At 41.3% G+C, this 24411-nt stretch overlaps 2 protein-coding genes across 2 annotated transcripts in view; one reads left to right on the forward strand and one right to left on the reverse strand.

Annotated features, from left to right (window-relative positions):
• The window catches only part of SNX1 (sorting nexin 1), a 36254-nt gene extending 31115 nt beyond the window's left edge, over positions 1-5139 (reverse strand). Inside the window, exon 1 of the mRNA XM_036842331.1 lies at positions 4923-5139. Within this exon, the coding sequence (XP_036698226.1) occupies positions 4923-5081 (159 nt within the window). The 5' untranslated portion in view covers positions 5082-5139. The remainder of the gene's footprint in view (positions 1-4922) is intronic.
• A 3627-nt stretch (positions 5140-8766) lies between these two features.
• CIAO2A (cytosolic iron-sulfur assembly component 2A) lies at positions 8767-24052 on the forward strand. Its single transcript, XM_036844763.1, has 5 exons — positions 8767-9041; positions 13157-13321; positions 18157-18206; positions 20272-20317; positions 20999-24052. Exons 1-5 carry the CDS (start codon positions 8918-8920, stop codon positions 21094-21096), a joined length of 483 nt encoding a protein of 160 aa, XP_036700658.1. The 5' UTR covers positions 8767-8917; the 3' UTR covers positions 21097-24052.
• The last annotated feature ends 359 nt before the right edge of the window (positions 24053-24411 follow it).

Here is a 24411-nt window from a genome sequence, read left to right on the forward strand (position 1 = left end):
TTTACAATTTGAGCTGAGCATTAAAATGAATCTTTAGACAAAACACCAGTTAATGACTTTTCCAAGAACATCTGTATCTGACCTGTGTGAAAAATGTGTAATTTCAACTTCTGATCTTTTGATCAGATCTGACCACCTGATGTGATGTTAGCTCCAAAAACAAGTGTTTGAGACAATATGCCTATAGAAAATACTACAAACTAGACAGACAGTTACCCATGACTATTTACTAATATTAGTTGTAAATGACTATACCATTAACTAAAGAAACTAAGTATTAAATCTGTTTAAAAATACTGTTGTATAGATTAACTTTAAGAAGTCTGATTAGGGGACTTCCCTGGTGGTGCAGTGGTTAAGAATCTGCCTGCCAATTCAGGGGACACGGGTTCAAGCCCTGGTCCAGGAAGATCCCACATGCCGCGGAGCAGCTAAGCCCGTGAGCCACAACTACTGAGCCCGTGCGCTTAGAGCCCGTGCTCCACTACAAGAGAAGCCACCGCAATGAAAAGCCTGCACACTGCAACAAAGGGTAGCCCCCGCTCGCCGCAACTAGAGAAAGCCCATGCGCAGCAACGAAGACCCAACACAGCCATAAATAAATAAATAAATAAATTTATTTTAAAAAAAAAAAGAAGTCTGATTAGGAACAGAGAAAGGACAGTATCAAGAAACTTACTGAGGACATGTTGTTATACCTTTGGGAATAGCAACCACACATTTTGCAGAACAGAGAATTAAAATCTTAGCCAGTTAAACTATCAATTTCCTTAGAGCTTTTAATGAAATTACCAACTAATATCCAGATATAAAAAAGTTATCCTACAAGCACTCAAAAGGAAATAAACTGGTCTTAAAAAAGAGCTGAGATAACATTGTAAAATGGTGCAACTGCTATGGAAAACAGTATGGAGGTTCCTCAAAAACTTAAAAATAGAACTACCTTATGATCCAGCAATCCCACTTCCGAGTATATATCCAAAAGAATTGAAAGCAGGGTCTCAAAGAGATATTTGCATACCCATAGCAGCACTACTCATAGAGCCAAAAGGTAGAAGTAACCCAAATGTCCACTGAAGGATGTATGGATAAACGAAATGTGGTATATACATCTGATGGAATATTATTCAGCCTTAAAAAGGAAGGAAATTATGATACATGCTACAACATGGCTGAATCTTGAGGATACTGTGCTAAGTGAAATAAACCAGTCACAAAAAAGACAAATACTGTATGAGTCCACTTTATGAGGTTATCTAAAGCAGTCAAATTCACAGAAAGAGAAAGTAGAACGGTGGTTACCAGGGGCCCAGGGGAGGGGGATAAGGGGAGTTGTTATTTAATGCAGGAGATCTGTTTCACACAAATGTGAGTATACTTACCACTACTGAACTGTACAATTTAAAATGGTTATGATGATAAATTTTGTTGTGTGTTTTATACCACAATTTAAAAAAAGCTGATTTGTTTCCCCCTCAGGATACATGTTATATTGATCATAGATGTAGGACTGGATTCTAAAAATACCATGTCCTTTTCTGTCTAAATGTTAATATATAACTTATGTTTATATAATTCCCTATAGTCCATAAAACATTGTCAATCAGAAGCCAATTGCTATCCTTGACTTTTGACTACCAATAAAGGCTAGTGATATTGTTCTTTAACACCAGTGGAAATATGTAAATAAGTCTTGATTAGCCAAAGACAATTTTTTCAACATATGACTGTTCATTTTCAAGTCCCCTGCTATTTTGTCTTTATCCTATTCTTTTTTTCTGGCCATTTCTCTAATTACGAGGGTTTCAATTTAAGAATAAGAGTGATGAGAAAAAAAAAATCTAATTGGTATAATATATCATCAAATGAAGAAGTTACCAAGTTTGGCCAAAACCTGAACCAAGATATCATTAGTCTATGTTTCCCTCCTTTTTCTCAGCATGAGAAAGGCCACCACAGTTCTCCTTTTATTCAGAGGGCAAATCTAACGGTGGTCCTGGCATACTGCTAAAAAGAGATGGGCATATAAGAGCTTCTGGGAAGGCAGATAAAGAACTTGCTTCAATTTTATCTTTCCGGTTTAGAAGTATGCAAATAAGACCAGTGAGCTCAAATGAGATGTAAAAACATGTATGCTATTTAGTCTTCTTAACATAACAATTTTAAGAATTAGAAGAACCAAAAAGGGGCTCCAATTTAGTCTCTCTTTTTACTAAGGGAAAAATTAATCCTATCCTAGAACTAAGAAAGTTTTAACTAAATAGATACATATCTGGATTCAGGTCCAGTCAAAGATTCAGATAATATATTTAAAATTTTAGACCTTTTTATTCATAGGTCCACAAAGTAAGAGGCATAAAGAAGATAAGGTCTTGAGTATTCTTAAGAACCAGACCTTCCACAAGCTGGTTTTCAGGCTTAAGGCAATGATTTCAGATTTGTTTTAATAATTCTTTTAACTCCAGTCTATCCCATTCAAATAATTGGTTTGTAGATCCTAAAATGCATATCAGGGGCTGCTCCTTCCATTAGAAATCAAATTATATTTTTATTACCATATTAACAAAGCCTCTTGGGCTCTAAAAGAGAGCAGATGGGATGATTAACAGCAGCAGCTGTTACATCAATGTCCAGGAAATTACATGCATACCAAAAATGAGTTTTAAACTTTATATGCCTCAGCTTCTCAATTCTTTAATGCTCCTCTCTTTGCCTCCAACATGCAACAAAACCCAGTATGAAGATAAACTTAAATCAGTAGGATGCTACTGAAGTCATTAAGTGCCTACTTTGATGGCTTTTAATCAAATCAATCTTATTACCAGTTTGATTTTGATAAATTATATTAACCATTTTTAGGATTAATTAAACTTTTCTAATTCATTATTAGATTGTGTGGGTTTTTTGATTCTTTGAGTAATTCTAGTTTACAAAATGCTCAACTGTTCTAAGTGTTTTACAGGTATTCTAATTTAATCCTCACAATAATGGTGGAGGTAAATACTACTACTATTCACATTTTACAGGTGAGGAAACTGTACAGAGTAAATAAGTACCCTGCCCAAGGTTAAGCCAGCAAGTAACAGAGCCTGGATTTAAACCAGGTTTCAAAGCCCACTTTCTTAATTACTTTATTCTTCAATCTTGTTCCTTAACATACAGAAGCACTGCAATCCATCTTCTCACACTGGCTCACAACTAAAGCATTTATTGTAATATAATTTGTATTAATGACTATTTAACAAAAAATTCACAGCCTAACTAGTGAGGAATGTTGGGGTCTTGGCTTTCTGAAGATTAACATCAGGACAGGCTGCTAAAAAATGGCTTACAGGTGGCATTTTAGTTCCCTCAGCAACTCAATTTTCCTGGATCAAATCTAAATAAAAATAATTTGGCTTTCTGTGGTAGAACAAGTTCATTCTGACCCCCTCCTCCTCCCTTTAGATGGAAATTAGGCAAAGTATTTTCACTATTTTAGGAGACAAGTATGGATGCCTCTGGGAAGTAATCTGGTGAGACCAATCAAATCACAGCCTCTTGAACTTACTTAGAGAACTTTAGAAAATAACAATTATCCTTCCAGGGTCCTTATTGAAAAATAAATCATCATTTACCTATGTGACCAATTGCTTTCAGAGCCAGAGTCTCTGTTTTCAGATGTTCAGTCTGACTATCTACCATCTCAGCAGTTATCAACAGTCGCTGTTCTGCATGGCTTATGAGGGAATTACTAAAGGAATAGACAAAATATTTGTTTTAAATGGGATACAGAACTAAATTAGCAGCAAGAGTTATTTCTCAGAATAACAGAGACTTCATTTGACAGTCTGAGCTGTTATATTAGCATCAGCAAATACTTTTTGAGCTGGGATTATGGACTTAATTCCTAAATACAGTACACGGAAAAATCTAATGATTATCACAGAAGACATTGCCAAGAAACTTAACCTTTTTCTGACTTAAATGAGAGAAGCCTCAAACTTTTTCAGACACATGCTTGCATAAAGAATTTAAAGCTGTTTTATTTAGTCACTCATATACTGAGTAGCTACTATGAAGCTAAGCATTAACCAAGATAGAAAAATACATAAATTCACTGCTAGCACTGAAGAAGTTTTCAACCTGGAACTAACTGTACCAAATGGTATGAGTCAGTATTCTTATAAAACAGCCCAAAACATCTCCATTGGTTCCAGAACTGATTATTGATTTCCACATTCCACATATAAAGATGAGTTTTTTTCAATACCTAACTCTTATAAGAAACCCGGATATTACTATGGGAAACACCATTTCCTCCTCTCATTTACAGATTTGCTCCCACTGAGGTACTTAGGCACAAAAAAAAGGGACAAAGCTTTCGATCTACGTAGTGGTTTATCTGGCAGGATTTTCCTAGAGATCAAAGGAGTCAACTTAACTCTCCTAGACTAAGATCCATAAAGGGCCTTTAGTAATCACCGGTAAGGATGGAGCTAACGAAAGGATTTGTGGGCAGGTCACTATCCTGAGCAACTCCAGATAACGTTATTCATCCTTGGAACAGTAAGGCGAGGTAAAGGAAAGTCTGCATCCCACCCCCTTATCTTGATCTATTAAATCAGCCCGGCAGGAAACCACCAGCAAACCTGCCCCGTGGGGCCGTGGGGCCGCAAGGCAGGGCCAAATGCCCGCCTCGGCGGCTCTTCGCTGTCAGGGATCTCAGCTGAGAAGCCACCACATCCCTCACTCCTCACCGTCCGCCCAGGGGCGGAGAAGCCGGGCCCTACGTCTCGGTGCTCATCTAGAACCCAAGCCACGACTACTGTCACCAACGTAAGGTCTCGCCGGGCCCACTCTGCCCAGCCTCCCCAACCCTCGCTTAGCCTCGCTTTCCTTTGGGGGCGCCCGCCCGCCTGCCCCGAAGGGTGCGAACTCACGGCCTCCGCGGCGCCGGTGAAAATATCCTCGCCCTCGGTGTCGCTGTCCCCGGCCTCTGGTTCTGACCCCCCGACCGCTCCCTCGGACTCCGGCTCCAGGACGGGGAAGGGCGGAGGAAGTCTTCCCGAAGCGCTACAGCCACCACCCCCCGACGCCATCTTCCTCCACCCACGGCGGAAGCCGCAACAACAACTTTATAAAGAGGTAGTGCCGCGAGCAAAGCGCTCCAGCGGCTCGGAGATGGATGGCCGCTACCAGTCCCGCGGGGCGTGCGGGGCGGGGCCTACGCGCTGGGGGCGGCGCGGGACGACCAGGGGCTCCTGCGCAGCCAATCCAAACCCTGGGTCTCGGGGCTGAGCTCTTAACTTACGGGGCAGAGGGACAGAAAAGGAGGCGCTAGGGGACGTGCATGTTGTTAACGGCTCTTTGTGCTCTAGATAGCTTTATCTACCGGGCTTCTTAAGGAGATGAAGAAGCGAGTCTGAAAACCTCTTCGTGCCACCAACCCATGCCAAGCACAGTGCTACATAGAGATTCAATAAATATTTTCAAAAAATTATTTATATATATATTTTTAATTTTATTTATTTATTTATTTATGGCTGTGTTGGGTCTTCGTTTCTGTGCGAGGGCTTTCTCTAGTTGCGGCGAGCGGGGGCCACTCTTCATCGCAGTGCGCGGGCCTCTCACTGTCGCGGCCTCTCTTGTTGAGCACAGGCTCCAGACGTGCAGGCTCAGCAATTGTGGCTCACGGGCCTAGTCGCTCCGTGGCATGTGGGATCTTCCCAGACCAGGGCTCGAACCCGTGTCCCCTGCATTGGCAGGCAGATTCTCAACCACTGCGCCACCAGGGAAACCCTATTTATATTTTTAATTGTTGGTTTCATTGGGTCTTCGTCGCTGTGCGCAGGCTTTCTCTAGTTGCCGCGAGCGAGGGGCTACCCTTTGTTGTGGTGCGTGGGCTTCTCAATGAGGTGGCTTCTCTTGAGGAGCACGGGCTCCAGGTGCATGGGCTTCAGTAGTTGTGGCGCGCGGTCTCAGTAGTTGTGGCTCGTGGGCTCTAGAGCGCAGGCTCAGTAGTTGTGGTGCACAGGATTAGTTCCTCCGCAGCATGTGGGATCTGAATGGGCCAGGGCTCAAAACCAAGTCCCCTGCATTGGCAGGCGGATTCTTAACCACTGCGCCACCAGGGAAGTCCTCAATAAATATTTTTGATTGAGGTCTCTGAACAGATACAGTAAAGTTTTGCTATTCATTCTTTCAACAACATTTAGTTAATTCATTCAAGAAATATATATTGAGCATCTACTGCGTGCCTGGCACCCTGCTATGCGTTTGAGATATAGAAATAAAGACGCTTCTGGCCCACTAAGCACTTGAGGGAGATGGGCATGTAAGTGAACAGTGCTATAATGTGCTGTGGGAGCATAGCAAAAGAGATCATCAATTCTGTTTGGAGAATTCGGGAGGCCTCAAAGAGGAGGTGAGACTTCAGTGTCCTAAATTTGATCACAAGGAAGTTAGAATTATCCTCTCAATTGCTGTGGAGTAAGTGGAGTGGAACAGATGGCAGGGGAATTATTAAACTCTGAACGAAATTTTCCTGGGACCTAAATTATTCACTGGTTGTCTGGTGGGCCTAAAATCTAAATCACCTAGACAAGAGTTTAAAGATAAATGGGAGGAATATTACTCAGCCATAAAAAGAAACAAAATTGAGTTATTTGTAGTGAGGTGGATGGACCTAGAGTCTGTCATACAGAGTGATGTAAGTCAGAAAGAGAAAAACAAATACCGTATGCTAACACATATATATGGAATCTAAAAAAAAAAAAAAAAAGGTACTGATGAACCTAGTTGCAGGGCAGGAATAAAGAGGTAGACATAGAGAATGGACTTGATGACATGGGGTGGGAGGGCGAAGCTGGGGCGAAGTGAGAGTAGCATTGACATATACACTACCGAATGTAAAACAGTTGGTTGCTGGGAAGCAGCAGCATAGCACCGGGAGATCGGCTTGGTGCTTTGCGATGACCTAGAGGGGTGGGATAAGAAGGATGGGAGGGAGGCTCAAGAGGGAGGGGATATGGGGACATGTGTATGCATATGGCTGATTCGCTTTGTTGTGCAACAGAAACTAACATGGTATTGTGAAGCGATTATACTCCAATAAAGATCTATTTAAAAAAAAGATAGGGCTTCCCTGGTGGCGCAGTGGTTGAGAGTCTGCCTGCCAATGCAGGGGACACGGGTTCGAGCCCTGGCCTGGGAAGATCCCACATGCCACGGAGCAACTGGGCCCGTGAGCCACAATTACTGAGCCTGCGCATATGGAGCCTGTGCTCCGCAACAAGAGAGGCTGCGATAGTGAGAGGCCCGCGCACCGCGATGAAGAGTGGTCCCCTCTTGCCACAACTAGAGAAAGCCCTCGCACAGCAACGAAGACCCAACACAGCCATAAATAAATAAATTAATTAATTAAAAAAAATAAAAAATAAATGGGATATATTATTATGGGATAATTCAGCAAGATAATCCTTACTTTCCTCTCAATAGACATGGTATGAGAGCTTCCCTGGTGGCACAGTGATTATGAATCCGCCTGCCAATGCAGGGTACACGGGTTCGAGCCCTGGTCCGGGAAGATCCCACATGCTGCAGAGTAACTAAGCCTGTGCACCACAACTACTGAGCCTGTGCTCTAGAGCCCGCGAGCCGCAACTACTCAGCCCGCATGCTACAACTACTGAAGCCCGCTGTGCCTAGAGCCCGTGCTCCGCAGGAAGAGAAGCCACCACGATGAGAAGCCTGTGCACCGCGACGAAGAGTAGCCTCCGCTCACCGCAACTAGAGAAAGCCTGCGCAGCAACAAAGACCCAATGCAGCCAAACACAAATAAAATTAATAAATTTATAAAAAAATAAAATAGAGATGGTACGAAACTTGTCATCAACTTTGACAAAAGGTTTCGTTTGTTTGTAACTGCAAATTCCTCAACATCAGGGGTTGGCTCCCTCACAGGTCTGTGAGCTGCTTGAGGGTAAGGGCCGTGTCCTATCTTCGTATCCTTGGCGTCTATAGACCAAGTCTGGCAAATTAAGTATCGAATAAAGGTTTGAGATTTGACTGTAGGGATGGATGGATAAAATTAAAATTAACATCATCAACCTTGTTACTGGCATCCATCACAGCCACCAAACCTTAGGGCTTAAGACATTCGTTTTAGGATGGCGATCTCCAATGTCACTATTGGACACACTGGACATACGGAAAGCTCTCTCGTTCTAAGTTATCTTGAAGGCGATTGGCAGAAATACTCAGCCCGTAGTGGGGAGCTGTGCTAGCCTGAGTCTCTATGAGATGAGAAAACAAAAAGGAACCCTCCTCCCGCCACGCCTAACCATCCTTACTAGGCTCCAAAGACATCCCGTTTAACCGCAACGGAAACTCACTTCCGGCCTGACTAGGACCTAAGAAAACTTTGGCTGGAAGCGGCCCCCTCGGAGGCATAATAGTAGGGAGTCACCGTGCAGACGCTCCTCCAGCACTATAAATCAAGATCTCCTTTCCCCTACCTCTTCAGGGTTTCATCTTTAGCTTATCCAGACGCTGAGTGAGGCAATTAACGGCGGTTAACAGACCGTTACCTGCCCCCGCCCACCATTGGAGACTACATGTCCCATATTGCAGCTCGCCGTCGTCCAAAGAAAACGCGCATACGTCCCAGCACGCAACGCTCCTCATGGGCCTCTAGGAATTTTTTTTCTCTTGTTCTGCCGAAACCGAGCAAAGCATGCTGGGGCTTGTAGTTCTCGCGGCTCCCTTAGCTAGGTCCTTCGCGATACTCCGTCCGGTCCCGCCTATTCTCTGCTGCCCTGGACCTTTAGGCTTGTCTTGGCCCGTTTGAAGACCAGGAAGTTGATAAGTCGCGAGGCTCGCTGCTGAGAGACGGTGGCTCGGGTGGGACAGTCGCCAGGGATGGCGGAGTGTAAGGATGGAGCGGGTGTCCGGACTGCTCTCCTGGACGCTGAGCAGAGTCCTGTGGCTGTCGGGCCTCTTTGAGCGGGGAGCTGCCCGGCAGCCCCGGATCATGGAAGAGAAAGCGCTAGAAGTTTATGGTAATTAATTTTACCCAGGGCAACATTTGGTGATATACGTGGAGGCGGGGGTAACGAGGGCCTCACCTGAGGGGTAGGAGTGGAGACTCGGGTTTCTGCCAGATCTCGTCCAGGAGCGTAGGAAGCTTTTTCTCCGGAGTCCTAAGTCCCGCGGGCTTGTGGGTCTTTCTAGGACCCAGGCTCTTGCTAAACCCGGGGCAAGCCGAGCCTGGAGGTCTCAAACGCTTCATTTCCCTTGTCTGCCCCCACGTTCTAGTGGCCATCTCAAGACTTATTGGCAGAGCAAGCGTCTAGGGTGCTTGGTTAGGAAGCAAAGCTGGCCTGATTGCCCTACTTGAGCCTCCTTCCTTCCTAGCCCCTGGACACACACTCCTTCCGCCGCCGAGGGTACTGCTGGGTGACTGCCGAGTTGGGGACTAGCCCAAGGTCACAGCCACCCTCTTCTGCTGCAGAGGCCATAGGCAGAGGTCCCCGAGAGCCCGGCCTTGAACTTATTGTTCTTTAACACACCCAAAGCCTGGAGTGCAAAAAAGAATACACACACATTGAGTTATATATATGTATAATGTATATTATATATATGCACACACACACACATATTCTCTATTCAACCCCTGGAACCATCTTCATTGTACAGATGAGGAAATGAAGGTTTAGAGTGGTTAAACAACTACCTGGAGGCCACTCTGCCAGTAAAGAAACAGCAAAAACCAAAACTGTTGTCTTCTGATTCCAAACTTAGTGCGCTTTTCATCACTTCATAATTGCTTTATGATTTGCCTTTTTTGGACTTATTAGTATTGTTTTTGAAAACTAAAACGACTGGATCTAACGAGCGTTCAAAGATTCCTGCTGACGGAGGGTAAAAGTATAACCACAAGAATACAGATAATGCAGGTAAGGATTATAGACCCGTAGAAAGAAGCCAGGGATGTTAAAGACCTTCAGAGTTAATCTGGTTTACCTCTTGCTAGGGGCAGGACTTAAACCCAGTCAGGTGACAAGTGTGAGTAGAATGATCTCCACAAAGCAGTAGGCAGAGGTCCCCAAGAGCCCGGCCTTGAACTTATAGTTCTTTAACACACCCAAGCCTGGAGTGCAAAAAAAAATACACACACAGTGAGTTATATATGTATAATATATATTATACATATATGCACACACACGTATATTCTCTATTCAACCCCTGGAACCATCTTCATTGTACAGGTAGGGTTTGTGGTTAAAGGTGGAGGGAGGTGTGGTCAAAAATTGTTTTACATACCAGGTTGGAATTGGATCCTGAAGGTTTAAATATAAATGAAGAATTTAATATCAGTGCAGAACCAGTAGAAGAATTTTAGTCAAGGGAGCAATGTGAGGAGAGCAACATTGCTTTCTTTCTAAAGAAATAAATGCAAATCACTAGAAAAGTAGAGAAGTCGAATAAGGCGTGAGATTTAATTTCAGAGTTATTTAACATATAAACAATATAATGCAGCTTGTATATATGAGCCTTACAGGGAAAAGGCCTAGGATGAAGGGGAAAAAATTCCTTTTCAAAAAAACCTGTTTCCCTGAGCCCCGTGTTTCACAGCTTTGTGAAGCCTCTTTTTCCTGCCTCCCTTTTCTAATCAAGTGATAAGCTCAGGAGTTGCTGGGGAGAAGATAGAGTTTGATTGATTTGTTTTTCCCAGCTGGATTTCTGATTACAGGGGTGCTGTGAGTAATAGAACAAAACCTCAGGCTTGAGAACATCAAGCCCATCCCATGTGAACTCCCTCTGCTTTTTTCTACCTCACTATTTCTCTTATCATTCTCCTTTTCCATCTTTTTCTACAACCTCAGGGTAAGAAGGAAATCTTTTCCTCTCCACTGCCAACCCAGCCTCCCACATCTTTGGTCTTATTCCTTTCTGCTTATTTTACCAGCCTCCTCCCCTCCCCTCCTTGAAATTTCAGTGTCTCTTCCTCTATTTTTTTTTTCCTTCCTCTATTTGATCCTTCCCCTTGGGCTACAAAACATACTCGTTTCCCTTATCCTTGGCATTGTTCTAGATTTTTCTAAACGCACTGTCCTCCTTTTGCTCTTCCCTCCTTCCCTGTCAAAGCCCTAGGATTACATTTGCAGTTCCTTCTCACTTCCCCTTTTGCAAGCTGGCCTCTGCCTTTACCTCTCTGCTGAAAGTGCTTTCTTACAGGTGACCTTCTGAGACCTGCTTTAGCTTTCGTTAACCTGCATTTTTCTGCAGCTTTTTTTTTTTTTAATTTATTTTTGGCTGTGTTGGGTCTTCGTTGCTGCACGCGGGCATTCTCTAGTTGTGGCGAGTGGGGGCAACTCTTCGTTGTGGTGCGCGGGCTTCTCACTGCGGTGGCTTCTCTTGTTGCGGAGCATAGGCTCTAGGTGAACGGGCTTCAGTAGTTGTGGCACATGGGCTGAGTAGTTGCGGCTCGTGGGCTCTAGAGCGCAGGCTCAATAGTTGTGGTTCACGGGCTTAGTTACTCCGCAGCATGTGGGATCTTCCCAGACTAGGGATCGAACCTGTGTCCCCTGCATCGGCAGGTGGATTCTTAACCACTGTGCCACCAGGGAAGGCCCTTTTCTGCAGCATTTGATTTTGTTAACCATCCCCTCTTCCCTTTTATGCTGCGTTTTGCTTTTCTTCCTCCTACTGATCCCCAAGTTAGGTGCTTCCTACAGATCTATACTTGGTTCTCTTTCCCTTTACATTTGTGATTCTCCAACTGGACTGTACATAAGAATAGCCTGAAGAATAAAGCAGAAACTAACACACCATTGTAAAGCAGTTATACTCCAATAAAGATGTTAAAAAAAAAAAAAAGAATAGCCTGAAGAATTTTTCTAAGTCTCAATGCCCAGGTCATACTGTGAATCAATTAAATCAGAATCCCTGGTAGGGCTCAGACACCAGCTTTTGTTTTTGTTTTGAAACATTCCTAGTGATTCCACTGTTCAGCCAAGGTTGAAAACTACGGTTCTACTCATTGTTCTTTGTGAATCCCATGAGTTCAACAGCCACTCTAGCCTTGGTTCTCTTAAACCTTATGCCACAGTTCAGTGTTTGCTGAAATGTTCCATTGGTTTGCCCCTTAAGCACCTCAGAATGATTATATATAAGATTTAACCTGTTTATCTCAGCCCCCACCCAAATTTCTTCCGTTGTTCTCTCTTCTTTTTTTTTTTCATTCTATCTTTGTTCTCACAGGCTCTTAGATTTACAATCTTAGTCATCTTCCTTTTCTTCCTTTCCTTGTCTTCTACATCCAAATAGTTGTCAGATTCTGTTGATTCTGCCTCTGAAATTACATCTTCGTCTTTCCCCTCCTCTCTATTGCTATGGTCATGTCCCTGTTTTAGGCCCAGATTTTTCAGCTGGTATCCCTGACTCTGCTCTTTAGTTCTGAGTCTACCAGCTGCCAGTGTAATGCTGTCCATGTCACTCCCTTGTTCAGAACCTCTTGAGGACGTCCTATTGCCTGTAGCTGACTCTAAAAGACCCTTAATGGGCTGGCCTAAACTTTAATAACTTCTTCCCTTATGCTGAGTTCCATGCAAACTAAACTTGTTCTTTACTTTCCTTCAGCTTAAATGGCAAATATTGAAATGTTACCCATTTTTTTGTTTTTGTTTTTTGTTTGTTGTGGGTTTTTTTTGGCCGCGCAGTGCGGCTTGCCGGATCTTAGTTCCCTGATCAAGGATCAAACCTGGGCCCCTGCAAAGGAAGCGTGGAGTCCTAACCACTGGACCGCCAGGAAATTCCCCAAAATGTTACCTATTTTTAAAGGCTTGATTCAGATTCCATTTCCATAAATCCCGATACTGCATTCTCCCAAACTAAGTTATTTTTTCCCTTGAACTTCTATGACACTTTCCCCATTCATGTATTCTATCTGCAAGGTTGGATCCAAGAAACTGGACATGAGGTAGTAATAATCCAAGAAAATGGTTTTCTCAAAAGGACTCTAGTAGTGGAAATTTCTGTCAGAAACCTGGGGAGTGGCTATAGTATTTGCTCAAACAAAAAGAAGTCAGTGTTTGGATTAGGACTGGCAAAATTGTTTGTATTTAGAATATTCATGTTTTAACATAAAACCTTTTCTCTGTTGTTTCTTTAGATTTGATTCGAACTATCCGGGACCCAGAGAAACCCAATACTTTAGAAGAACTGGAAGTGGTAACGGAAAGTTGTGTGGAGGTTCAGGAGATAAATGAAGAAGACTATTTGGTTATTATCAGGTTCACGCCAACAGTACCTCATTGCTCTTTGGCGACTCTTATTGGTAAGGTTTTAGATGAAGATATTTATATATTAATTCTGAATTATTCTAGCTGATACTGACCCACAGTAACAATTAGCATCATGTATCATACTTTATGGTTTACAGAATATTTTCTGTAGTTCTCACAATTAGCGTATGAGAGAGTCATTACTATCTTCATTTTACAGATGAGGAACCTGAGGCTCAGAGAGTTTAAGGGACTTGCTCAGCATCATGTAGGCAGGAAATGATGAAGCTGAGGCTCAATTCCAGGTCTCCTGACTTTAAGTGTGTTTCTCCTTTAGCTATACCATGCTGCTCCTCTACAATTAATGGAGCCTGAGTGTGGGCCAGCTCCTCTCCTCAGTTCTGGAGATCGGAATGGGTGTTGTCAGACTAGCACTGCTGCCCTCACCATCTTCTCCTTTTAGCTGCTCTCTTGGCTTCTATGTAGCATGGGCAGAAGTCCTGGTGGAAGGGTATTTTTTTCAGGTAGTTTTCTTTTTGAGAGGTTGCATTCCCAATATTTTAGATTAGTTAGCAGTGAGATATACAATAGATATCTTTGAATATATACTTTGTTAAAAAGAAGGCAAAGAAAGTTTATTTCAAACCAAATCTTGATCAGTAGGGAACCAATTAAATAATCAGTGATGGTGTATATTAACAATGGAATACTATGCAGCTATAAAAAAAGAATGAAGAAGCTCTCCATATACTAATATGGAAAGATCTCTATGACATACTGTTAGGAAATAAAAGCAAGTATAATATTGCTACATTTGTGTAAAGAAAAGCAAAAATATACATTTATATTTGATTGCATATCTATAAAGAAAATATAAGAAGTGAATAGCTAAGATGGGGGTGGGCATTAGTGATGGTGGGAACCGGTCAGGTGGGGGATAGGGTGGCAGGGAGACCTTATACCTTTTTATATTTTTAAGCTTTTGAACGTTGAGAATATATTACCTATTTAAAAATAGACAAATTTATAAAAAGGATTGGAAAGGTAAATATTTTATTATTGTTTCTACTATTGTTGTGAGTTGTCTTTCTCTTCTCGCTTGTTGGACCTAGGATCCCTCAAGTAGTGGTTTCCAGCATATGGAGCACATCTTGAGGGACTAGACCGTCTGTGAATCCATAGATACTATTGTGGTTATAAAATTCCAATACTAGAAAAAGCATTCTTGAATGCATATTTATTTTTCATCATTGGACAGTTTCTGAATCAACAGATATCAAAAACAGGTTTCAAAAAGTAATATTTATATTGTGTTTCTTAAATTATAAAAGTAACATGTTTGTTCGCAATAATTTTGAAATTCCACAAAAGTATAAAGAAGAAAATAAAAAAAAGTTGTCATTAGAATATGTGCTCTAGGCTAAAATTCCAGCTCTGTCAGCTCTGTCACTTTGTGGTCTTGGGCAAGTTACTTAACCTTTCTGAGCCTATTTCCTTATCTGTAAAATAGTGATAATAATGGTAACTACTGAGTTGTAAGGGTTAAGTATTAGAAAGCATGAAGTAGATGAGAAATGTTTTTTAGTTCTCCTTAAATATTATTCTTTAATTATATGGTCATATAATTATATGGTCATCATTTTTGTAACCATTTAGCCTACTTCTAGCCTCCTACAATTATAAATAATACTATGATGAACAACTTTATACATAAATATTTTTATTTATCTCTAGTTATTGCTTCAGGATAAATTTCTGTAAGTGGAATTATTGGGTCATATGGTAGAAATATTTTTAAGTCTCTGGGTAAATATTAGCAAGTCACTGGGAATTCCCTGGTGGTCCAGTGATTAGGACTCTGCACTTTCACTGCCAAGGGCACGGGTTCAATCCCTGGTCAGGGAACTAAGATCCTGCAAGCCGTGTGGTATAGCCAAAAAAAAAAAAAAAAGTAGCCCTCCCCCCCCCCCAAAAAAAAGTTCATACTCTTTGACCCAGGAATTAAGGAAATAATACCCTAGGAGAAAATAGTAGCATGTACAAAACATATATAGTAAATTTATGATAATAAATCCTGGAAGAAACTATAGTATCGATTAATACTGAAATGATATAAAAATAATGGCATTTCTTATTTCTATTGAAAATGATGAATATAATCAAGGAATCAAAGTATCTGTGTGAAAGTGGATGAAAAAGCTTGAATGATAAATTGAATTTGCATTATGATTGCACTTATTTTAAAAAATTGTGTTTACGTGGACAAAGATTGAGAGAGCACATGAAATAAAAATAACTGTAAAGGTGTCAAGATTAGATTATGGTTGATATTTCAGATCTGTACACCTCTTGACAGAGGTTTTGTCACTTTTTTGGCCCTTTTGATATGGGTTTCATTTAAGACCATTGGCTTTTTTTTAAATTAATTAATTTATTACTTATTTTTGGTTGCATTGGGTCTTTTTGTTGCTGTGCGCGGGCTTTCTCTAGTTGTGGTGAGCGGGGGCTACTCTTTGTTGCGGTGCATGGGCTTCTCATTGTGATGGCTTCTCTTGTTGTGGAGCACGGGCTCTAGGTGCGTGGGCTTCAGTAGTTGTGGCACGTGGGATCAGTAGTTGTGGCTTGTGGGTTCTAGAGCGCAGGCTCAGTAGTTGTGGCGCACGGGCTTAGTTGCTCCGTGGCGTGTGGAATCTTCCCGGACCAGGGCTCGAACCCATGTCCCCTGCATTGGCAGGTGAGTTCTTAACCACTGCGCCACCAGGGAAGCCCAAGACCATTGGCTTTTGAGAAGGTTGTATGGTAGTGTATCATAGTAATCGTGTTCAAGCAACATGACTGGAAAACTCGATGAAGGGAGTCCTCTTTCTGGCTGATGCATTAGGAGGCATTTCCTATGAGCAGGTAGTACTAAGCAGAGAAAGGCACCTGAGTCAGAGTTCCACCCTGACTGCTTAGGTTGTCACCTACTCACTTACCCTGGTATATAATTCCAAAGACAAGGAAGACTCAAAGCAGGTGAGTGGGTAGGGCAGAAGAACCACTTGATAATCTTTTCTGTTGACTTAAACAAGAATGGCTGAAGGCAGGATATGAAGGGCATAGGATTTGGAGTCTAGATTTAGCTTCTAGCTCTGCCACATGTTAGCTATGTGATGTGGAACAAATCACTTATCTTGGTTCCTGGCTGTAAACTGAAAATGATAAAATAGTAATAGCTAACATTTACTGGATACTTATTATGCGTCAACTACTGTTTTAAGCATAACTATGTTTACTCCTCATGCATAACAACCTTATATATAGTGGTACTCTTATAATACTTGTATAACAGATAAGGAAACTGAAGTTCAGAGAGGTTAAGTAACTTGCCTGGGGTCACACAGCTAGTGTGTAGTGGAGCCACTTTTGAACCCAAATTACCTATCTCAGTTATGCTATACTGCCTATCTTGAGGATACTGATATTCAAGAAAGTGCTTGTGAATTGTAAAACAATTATTATTATTTTTGTTAATAACAAAAACAATTATTGTTTTTATTTATGGGTAAAATACCTACCAACAGTGACTAGAACACATGAGGATGCTCAAGAAACAAATTAAGGAGACAGTGTGGGAGCAGAGGAAGCACAACCCTCCAGATAAGCTTTAAGGCAGTTAGATACTCTAAAGGGAGACCCTTCTTCTTTTTTTTTTTTTAAGGGAGACCCTTCTTAAGGAAATTATATATTTTCTTTAGAATTCCCTAATATTTATTATGGAATTACTGTGTTGTAGACTCTAAGGTAGGCCCAATCTCATTGTAGCTCATCTAATTCTTTTTCCTTCTCTGCAATTTTTCAGATGATTCTGTTAGAAAACCTAGTGGTACTTTAGAAAACCACAAGCAAATTAATTTCATACCTCCCCGAAAGATAGGTAGTCTAACAATTATGTTTTGCTGTGTTATGTTTGGGGTTTTGTTATTGTTGTTTATTTTTAATCAAACCAAAATACTAAGAAGATGTTCCTTATAACATAACAAGCCCTTATGTATTGATATTAGTTGGGAGAGGAAATAAATTGCTCTAAATAAAAACCTGCAAAGCCAGGAAACTAGAGATTCATTCTGACCCTATTTTTCAAAAACTCATTACTGAAACACTTTCTCTTCGTAATAAGAGCAGTTTGGTTTATCTTCTCTGTCTAGAGGTGTAGACTTAGTTAAAATTGTATGCCTTATTTTATGGTGGGGGAGAAGTGAAACATTGGCACTGAGGCTCTGTTCCAAGCTGACTTTTAATTTCTCTTGGAAGTCTCAACTGGAAAAAAAAATTATTGAACTGTGACTTGGTATTGGGGTGATAAACTGAACTTCAGAGGAGCTTGTTTTAGGGAAACAACTCTATTTGTACCCTACAGGCACAGAGGATTCCAAATTTGAGAGATTGCTTGTGGTCCTTTTTAAGTGGCTCTTACTTGGTTTTAAGTTTTTGTGTGGCCTGACCTGTTGCAGGCATTCAATAAAGTTTAATGAGTGAATTGGCCTTTGATGGAAGGCAAATTGATACAGCAGAAAGGACCTGCATTTTGCAGTGGTTTCGGGTTCCAGTCCCAACTCTGTCATTTTACTAGCTCTTTGATCTTGGGTAAGTTACATTGTGACCTTGGTTTCATAATTTGTAGAATGGGATTGACAATACCTAGCTCACTGGATTATCATGAGGAATTCGTAAGATGTATCAATATTAAAGTTGCTAGCTAAAGGTGCCAGGCTCAAAGGAGGCCTACAATGGATTGAGCCTAAGCTCTTTTCAGCTGCTGTTTTGTATAGAGACACCTAGACACAGCTGTATGCTTTTTCAAGAACCAATAAGAAGAGATAATTGGGGCTTTTTTTTTCCTCCACAGGGCTGTGCTTAAGAGTTAAACTTCAGCGGTGTTTACCGTTTAAACATAAGGTAAGGAATGTGTTTTTTGTTGTTGTTTTATAATAGCTTTGTTGAGATTTGATTCACATATCATACAACCACCTATTTAAAGTATAGAATTTAATAGTTTTTGGTATATTCACAAAATTGTGCAGCCATCACTACTATCAATTTTGGAACATTTGCATCATCCCAGTAAAAAACCCATACCATGTTTAAAAAAATAAAACAAACAAACAAACAAACAAAAAAAACAAAAAAAACAAACAAAAAAAACCCCATACCAATTAGCAGTCATTCCCCATTTCTCCTAAACCCTCTCCCATCCCTAGGCAACCACTAATGTACTTTTGTCTCTATAGATTTGCCTATTCTGGGTGTTTCATTTAAATGGAATCGTATAATTTGTGGTCTTTTAAGACTGGCTTCTTTCACTTAGAATAATATTTTCAGAATTCATTCATGTCGTAACATGTATCAGTATTTCATTCTTTGCCTTGCCTTGTACTGTTCTTTTGTGTAGATATCACATTGTATTTATTTGTTTTATAATTTGGTAGACATTTGGGTTGTTTCCATTTTTTGTCTTTGATGAATAATGCTGCTATAAACCTTTGTGTGCAAGTGTTTGTGTGGGCATGTGTTTTCATTTCTTTTCCACCGAGGGCATATGTTTTCCATTTCTTTTCTTCCTGGATTCTATGGTAACTCGATGTTTAACCTTTTGAGGAACTTCCAGACTGTTTTCCATAGCCACTTCACCCTTTTACATTCCCACCAGCAGCATATGGGGGTTCTGATTTCTCCACATCCTTGCCAACACTTATTATGATAATCTCTTTTTTTCATTATAGCCATCACTAGAATGTGTGAAGTGATATCTAACTGTGGTTTTGATTTGCATTTCCCTGATGGGTGACAATATTCATCCAAAAATTTAAAACCAATTAAGAACCCCCTAAAAAGGGCCACAAGAAACCTCTCAAATTTAGAATCTTCTGTGGACCAAACCAACTGTTTGGTTACCCTGAGGTATAGTTCGCATAGGAATAGCAGGGTAAATGCTTGACTCTTCCCCTTTATTTACCATTTTTCAGAATAATGAGTCGTGCATAATTTTAAGCCAAAGTAGATGAGTATAGAGTGATTTTATACCACTTCCTTTGTTGTTTAGAATAAGAGTTAGTGTTATGCCACTGGGGGAATGTATATGGTATTTTGTCTTTTAAAGAAGACTGGACTAAATGGTCTCTAGGGTCTCTTATAGCCATAATAGGTGATGATTTTTCCCCCTCATGAAAACATTTATCTCAGTAGTAAATAAGTATATGCGAATTAGATCACATGCTCCAATGTTCCCTGAAAAATAGACATATCTTTATCATATAGCATGATTTATTTACCACAAGATTTGCAATAATTTTGTGGGTTTGCCTCAAAAGCTCTGGTTCTTGGAGGTTAGCTAGTTTAAGGGAGTGAGTGCAGCAGGACCAGGAGAGATAGCTTAACCAGTATTGTACTTGAGAATAAATTTATCAAGATAATAGTAGATGAGAAAAGGAGGATACTGAAAACTATATTTTGTGATCCCATTTTTGTAAAGTACACAATAAAAAGAAACTTCCAGCCTTGGGGTGTGTGTGTGTGTGTGTGTGTGTGTGAAATCTGTTAAATTATGTGGGTATAGAGAAAAATATGGAAGAAAGTACACTAGATTATTAATGTGACTTTCTTGTAGGGTGGGGCAGGGAGAAAGTTTAGATACTGATTTGGGAGGAAGAGGTAGAGTGCAGGGGATAGATATTGTTGAGTAAAACATGTATGAGATCTCACTTGTATAAAATTGTAGGTTTGTATTCATAAAAAAATAATGAATGGGAATACCCACTGCGGGCCTTCCCCATATGACCAAAATAAAAAATCCTACTAACTTCAGCCTTCATTTTAGAGAAGAATGTGAAGATTTGTCCCAAGTCTTTGATGTTGGAAACAGGATTTGGGCTTTCATCCCTAGACTCTTGAGTCCATTGTACATTCCACCTCACTTATCTTAGAATGCTCTAAATGTTTTGCTTTTAATGTATTTTTTTCCTAGTTGGAAATCTACATTTCTGAAGGAACCCACTCAACAGAGGAAGATAGTAAGTGAATTTTGAACCATTATTAGAAAACAGCTTCATGTAGTACTTTATCTTGGGTATTATGTTATTCTGCCAGCCAAGTATCTATTGGGTCATTTTCAAAAAAGAACAAAATCAGCTCTTAGCTTTTCCTTGAGAAGAAAATAATTTTTTAGTGGGACTCTGGGTGAACTAGAGTGAAGCCCTGTGGATATTGACTGGTTTAGGCCAATGGCCACACATCTGTGAAGAATATCCAGCTCTAGGAACTTTGAATTATAAGCTCTAAAGAGAGCTTGATTCTTTTCTTTGGTGGCAGGATAGAGAGCTGTGTACTTGAAATTGAAATCAAAGGTCCAGCAAGTAAAGCTTTAGGGAATCTTGGGGTAGGTGTTGTCTTCCTGGGTTAATGTATTAAAATGGGAGTAGAGAAGCTTTTTTGTATAAAGGATCTCTAGCCTACAGAGAGAAATAAAGTGGCAGCCACTTAAAAATAACGGAGGTGGGATTTAGGAAAAGCAAAAGTGGGATTACAGGGGATTTTTTTCTCTTTAAGTCTCCCTTTCGAAACTTATGAATAATTAGCCAAAACCTGCGTTAAGTTCTCAAGGAGTTAAATTCTATTTTAACAAGCTAATAAAAATACTGTCTGTTGCTGTGTATTGACGTAGTCCTGCTAACTTTTGCCTGTGTGTCTTGCAGTCAACAAGCAGATAAATGACAAAGAGCGAGTGGCAGCTGCGATGGAGAACCCCAACTTACGGGAAATCGTGGAACAGTGTGTCCTTGAACCTGACTAATAGCTGTTTTAAGAGCCACTGAACTGGAATCATTTGATATATTTGTTTAAACTCTTTGTAAAATGTAAAAGACTCATGTTTAATACGTAGGTGATTTGTACCTCAGTGCATTTTTTTAAAGGATGATTTCCAAGCAAGATTTAATTATAAGGTAGTACCTAGTTTGTTCAGTGTTTAACATTCTCAGGATTTGTAACACTTAAATGATCAGACAGAAAAATATTTTCTAGTAATTATGTGTCAGATGAGTTGCTATTTTTCTGATGCCCATTCTGATACAACTGCTTTTCACATCAAATACTTACTGTGCCCAAATATATTCAGTTTAAATCATTACTCTGTAAATAAATAAAACAGAGGTGATTCTTGTACACACCTTAGAATGTTTTTATTTAATTGTAAATTTTAGTGTAAATGTTAACACTAAAAGATATTTCCAAAGCTTTATTTTCTGATTATCATGTAGAATCAGAGATAGGAGAACCAAAAAGAACCCTTAATATCAGGCCTGGGCCCCGACTTCCTTCAAGAAGAGTCCTGGACCCATTTATAGATAAGGAACAAATGTGAAGAGGGCCAGGTGACATATATAGTTTTGAAGATCAAGAAGTCCCCAAAGAAATTTTGATTAAACCATCTAAATTAATGGGTTCTTCTTTACTTGTACTTTGTTCAGTTTGTTTTAGGGGACAGTGGTCATTTGAAGTGTAACAGGGTATGTTAGGAAGCTTCCGAGGTGCCCCCCCCCCAATGATCCTGGATTCCTGATATTCGTGCCCTTGTAGTTTCCTTCCATATCGAACCAGAACTAGTTGCCATGACTAAAAAAGAATCAGAGGTGACAGTGTGTGATTTCTGAGGCTAGATCGTAAGAGTTGTTACTGCTTTCACCTTGTGATCACTTGAGTTGCTCGTTCTGCAGGAATCCAGCTGCCATGTCCTAAGAACACTCAGACAGCCCTGTGGACAATTCCACATGGAGAGGAATTGAGGCCTTCCACCAACAATGAGCACCAACTTGCATACCATGTGAGGGAACCACGTTGGAAGCCATTCTGCAGCCTCAGTCAGGCTGACATCTTGACTGGAACCTCACTAGACCCTGAGCCAGAAGCCACTCCCTAATTCCTGACGCAGAGAAGCTGTGAGTGATAATAAATGTTTATTGTTTACACCACTAAGTTTTGATGTAATTTGCCATGTAGCAGTAAGTAACTAATACACAAGTTGTTAGAATAGCACTCTTCTGCCTCAAATTTAATTGAGGATTCTAGGGGGAAAACATGAGAACTTGTTCCATGGCTCTTGAACCCCTTTATCCACTTCAAGAATATGAGTTTTGAGAGAACAGAGAGGATTTGGTAAGAAGATTGATGAAGAGATCTCTTTGGTTAAAACTGTTGCTATGCTGAGTTCCAACCCCCATCTTGGTGAAAGGGTGAGGAAATGACACCTCCTACCACTATCTGCTGAGGGGAATTTCAAGGGGACAACTCAGAGAGTTTGGAAATGTGTCCTCTGCAGTTGGGAGACCCAGAAAAGTGGTGCCTGACTCAGGCCTGAGAAAGCAAGCAGAAGTGGGCTGAAGGCTGGGGCCTGACTCCTGTCCAGGAAGTCTAGAGGGTGAGAGAAAGGCAAGGCTAACTACCTTGATGACAGAGCCCTGGGATGCACAAATGTTTCTCGTGGACCATGCTGTGGGATCATATTTGACATTGTTCAACAAACCATCAGCAGGGCCAAGGAGACCTCAGAGAAAGGGTCTGGAGGTGTACTGCCTGGTACCCAGGGACTGAGCAGAGAAGACAGCAAGTGAGCAGCCAGGATGGAGATGCTTCTCCCAGGGTCAAGGGGCACAGCGGGAACGCCTGGTAAGCGTAAGAAAGTGCCAACCTAAGAGAAAGAGCCAGCTCTAATCGTCAGGCAGAGAGAGCACAAAGCCAAGCAGCTAAGTAAGAACTGTCCCATCTCTGGTGCTCCTCCCTCCCTCAGCTCCCACAGTGGCGAAGTTGAAGAGGGGGAAAGAAGAGAGAGCAGAGGACCCCATCCCATGGCTCCGCTGGAGGTTTCAAGCCTGAAGCAAGCTCAAGTTAGGAAAGAGTTGATGCCAAGTTTGTAGTTCTAACTATTAGATGTGACTAGATAATTCAGTGCAATGAGATTGTATGGTTAAAAGTGACAAGATGACTTAATCTGACAGAAATCATGTGTCTGCCCAAGTCTTCACCCATGGGCAGAGGAAGATCATGCCTTCCCAACAAAGTTTCGAAGGATTAGTGGGGGACAAAAATAAAATCAATTCTTACACAACATGCTGGTTATAGAAGTCCTATTAAAACCATCTTGGGGGCTTCCCTGGTGGCGCAGTGGTTAAGAATCCTCCTGCCAATGCAGGGAACATGGGTTCAAGCCCTGGTCCAGGAAGATCCCACATGCCGCGGAGCAGCTGAGCCCGGGTGCCACAACTACTGAGCCTGCCCTCTAGAGCCCGCGTACCACAACTACTAAGCCGACGTGCCACAACTACTGAAGCCCACGCACCCAGAGCCCGTGCTCCACAACAAGAGAAGCCACCACAATGAGAAGCCTGCGCACCACAACGAAGAGAAGCCCCCGCTTGCTGCAACTAGAGAAAGCCCACGCGCAGCAACGAAGACCCAACACAGCCAAAAATAAATAAATTTAAAAAAACCCAAAACCATCTTGGCTTCTGCTGAGGCTCTGCACTGTGGGAATATCCCAGCAGAGCTTCATCCCCATGATCTTCCTCTCTTGAGAAAAACCACTAACATTGTGGCATCGGAGCATCAGCTTTGTGGCAGTGTCACTGTCGATTCTTAATCTTTTGCTGTGAAAGTTCTCATTGGCTCCTCTCTTTCTTCCCAGATCTTTAAAAATTGGTTATCTAGCATACATAAATAGATCCAGAAGTAATAAAATATTGCCGATTTTTAGTCATCATTGTAATCACTTCTTTCTAAATTACAAATCCACTGGAAAGGTCCTTAGGACCAGCCCTAAGTTTCCTGCTTCATGGAAGTCTGCCATCCAGGGCAAGAGCTAATAGTACCTGGTGAACACTCTGTCCCATATTCTCCCACCCAGTGCACACGTGCACACGCAAATGCTTTTTGACCAGCTGTCTGCCTCTAAAAGATATGACAAGCATCATCTGAGTGGGCTCTGAGGCTCACAGACCAGGGTCAAATACACATTGATCCCCAAGTACTGACCGTTTCTCATCCCTGGAGCCTTATCTAGGGCTTAAAGAGTAGGGCTGTCTTTATATCTTCTAATGAGACCCTGATACATGAA

The sequence above is a fragment of the Balaenoptera musculus genome, chromosome 2 (assembly GCF_009873245.2).
Source record: "Balaenoptera musculus isolate JJ_BM4_2016_0621 chromosome 2, mBalMus1.pri.v3, whole genome shotgun sequence".
Lineage (NCBI taxonomy): Eukaryota > Metazoa > Chordata > Mammalia > Artiodactyla > Balaenopteridae > Balaenoptera > Balaenoptera musculus.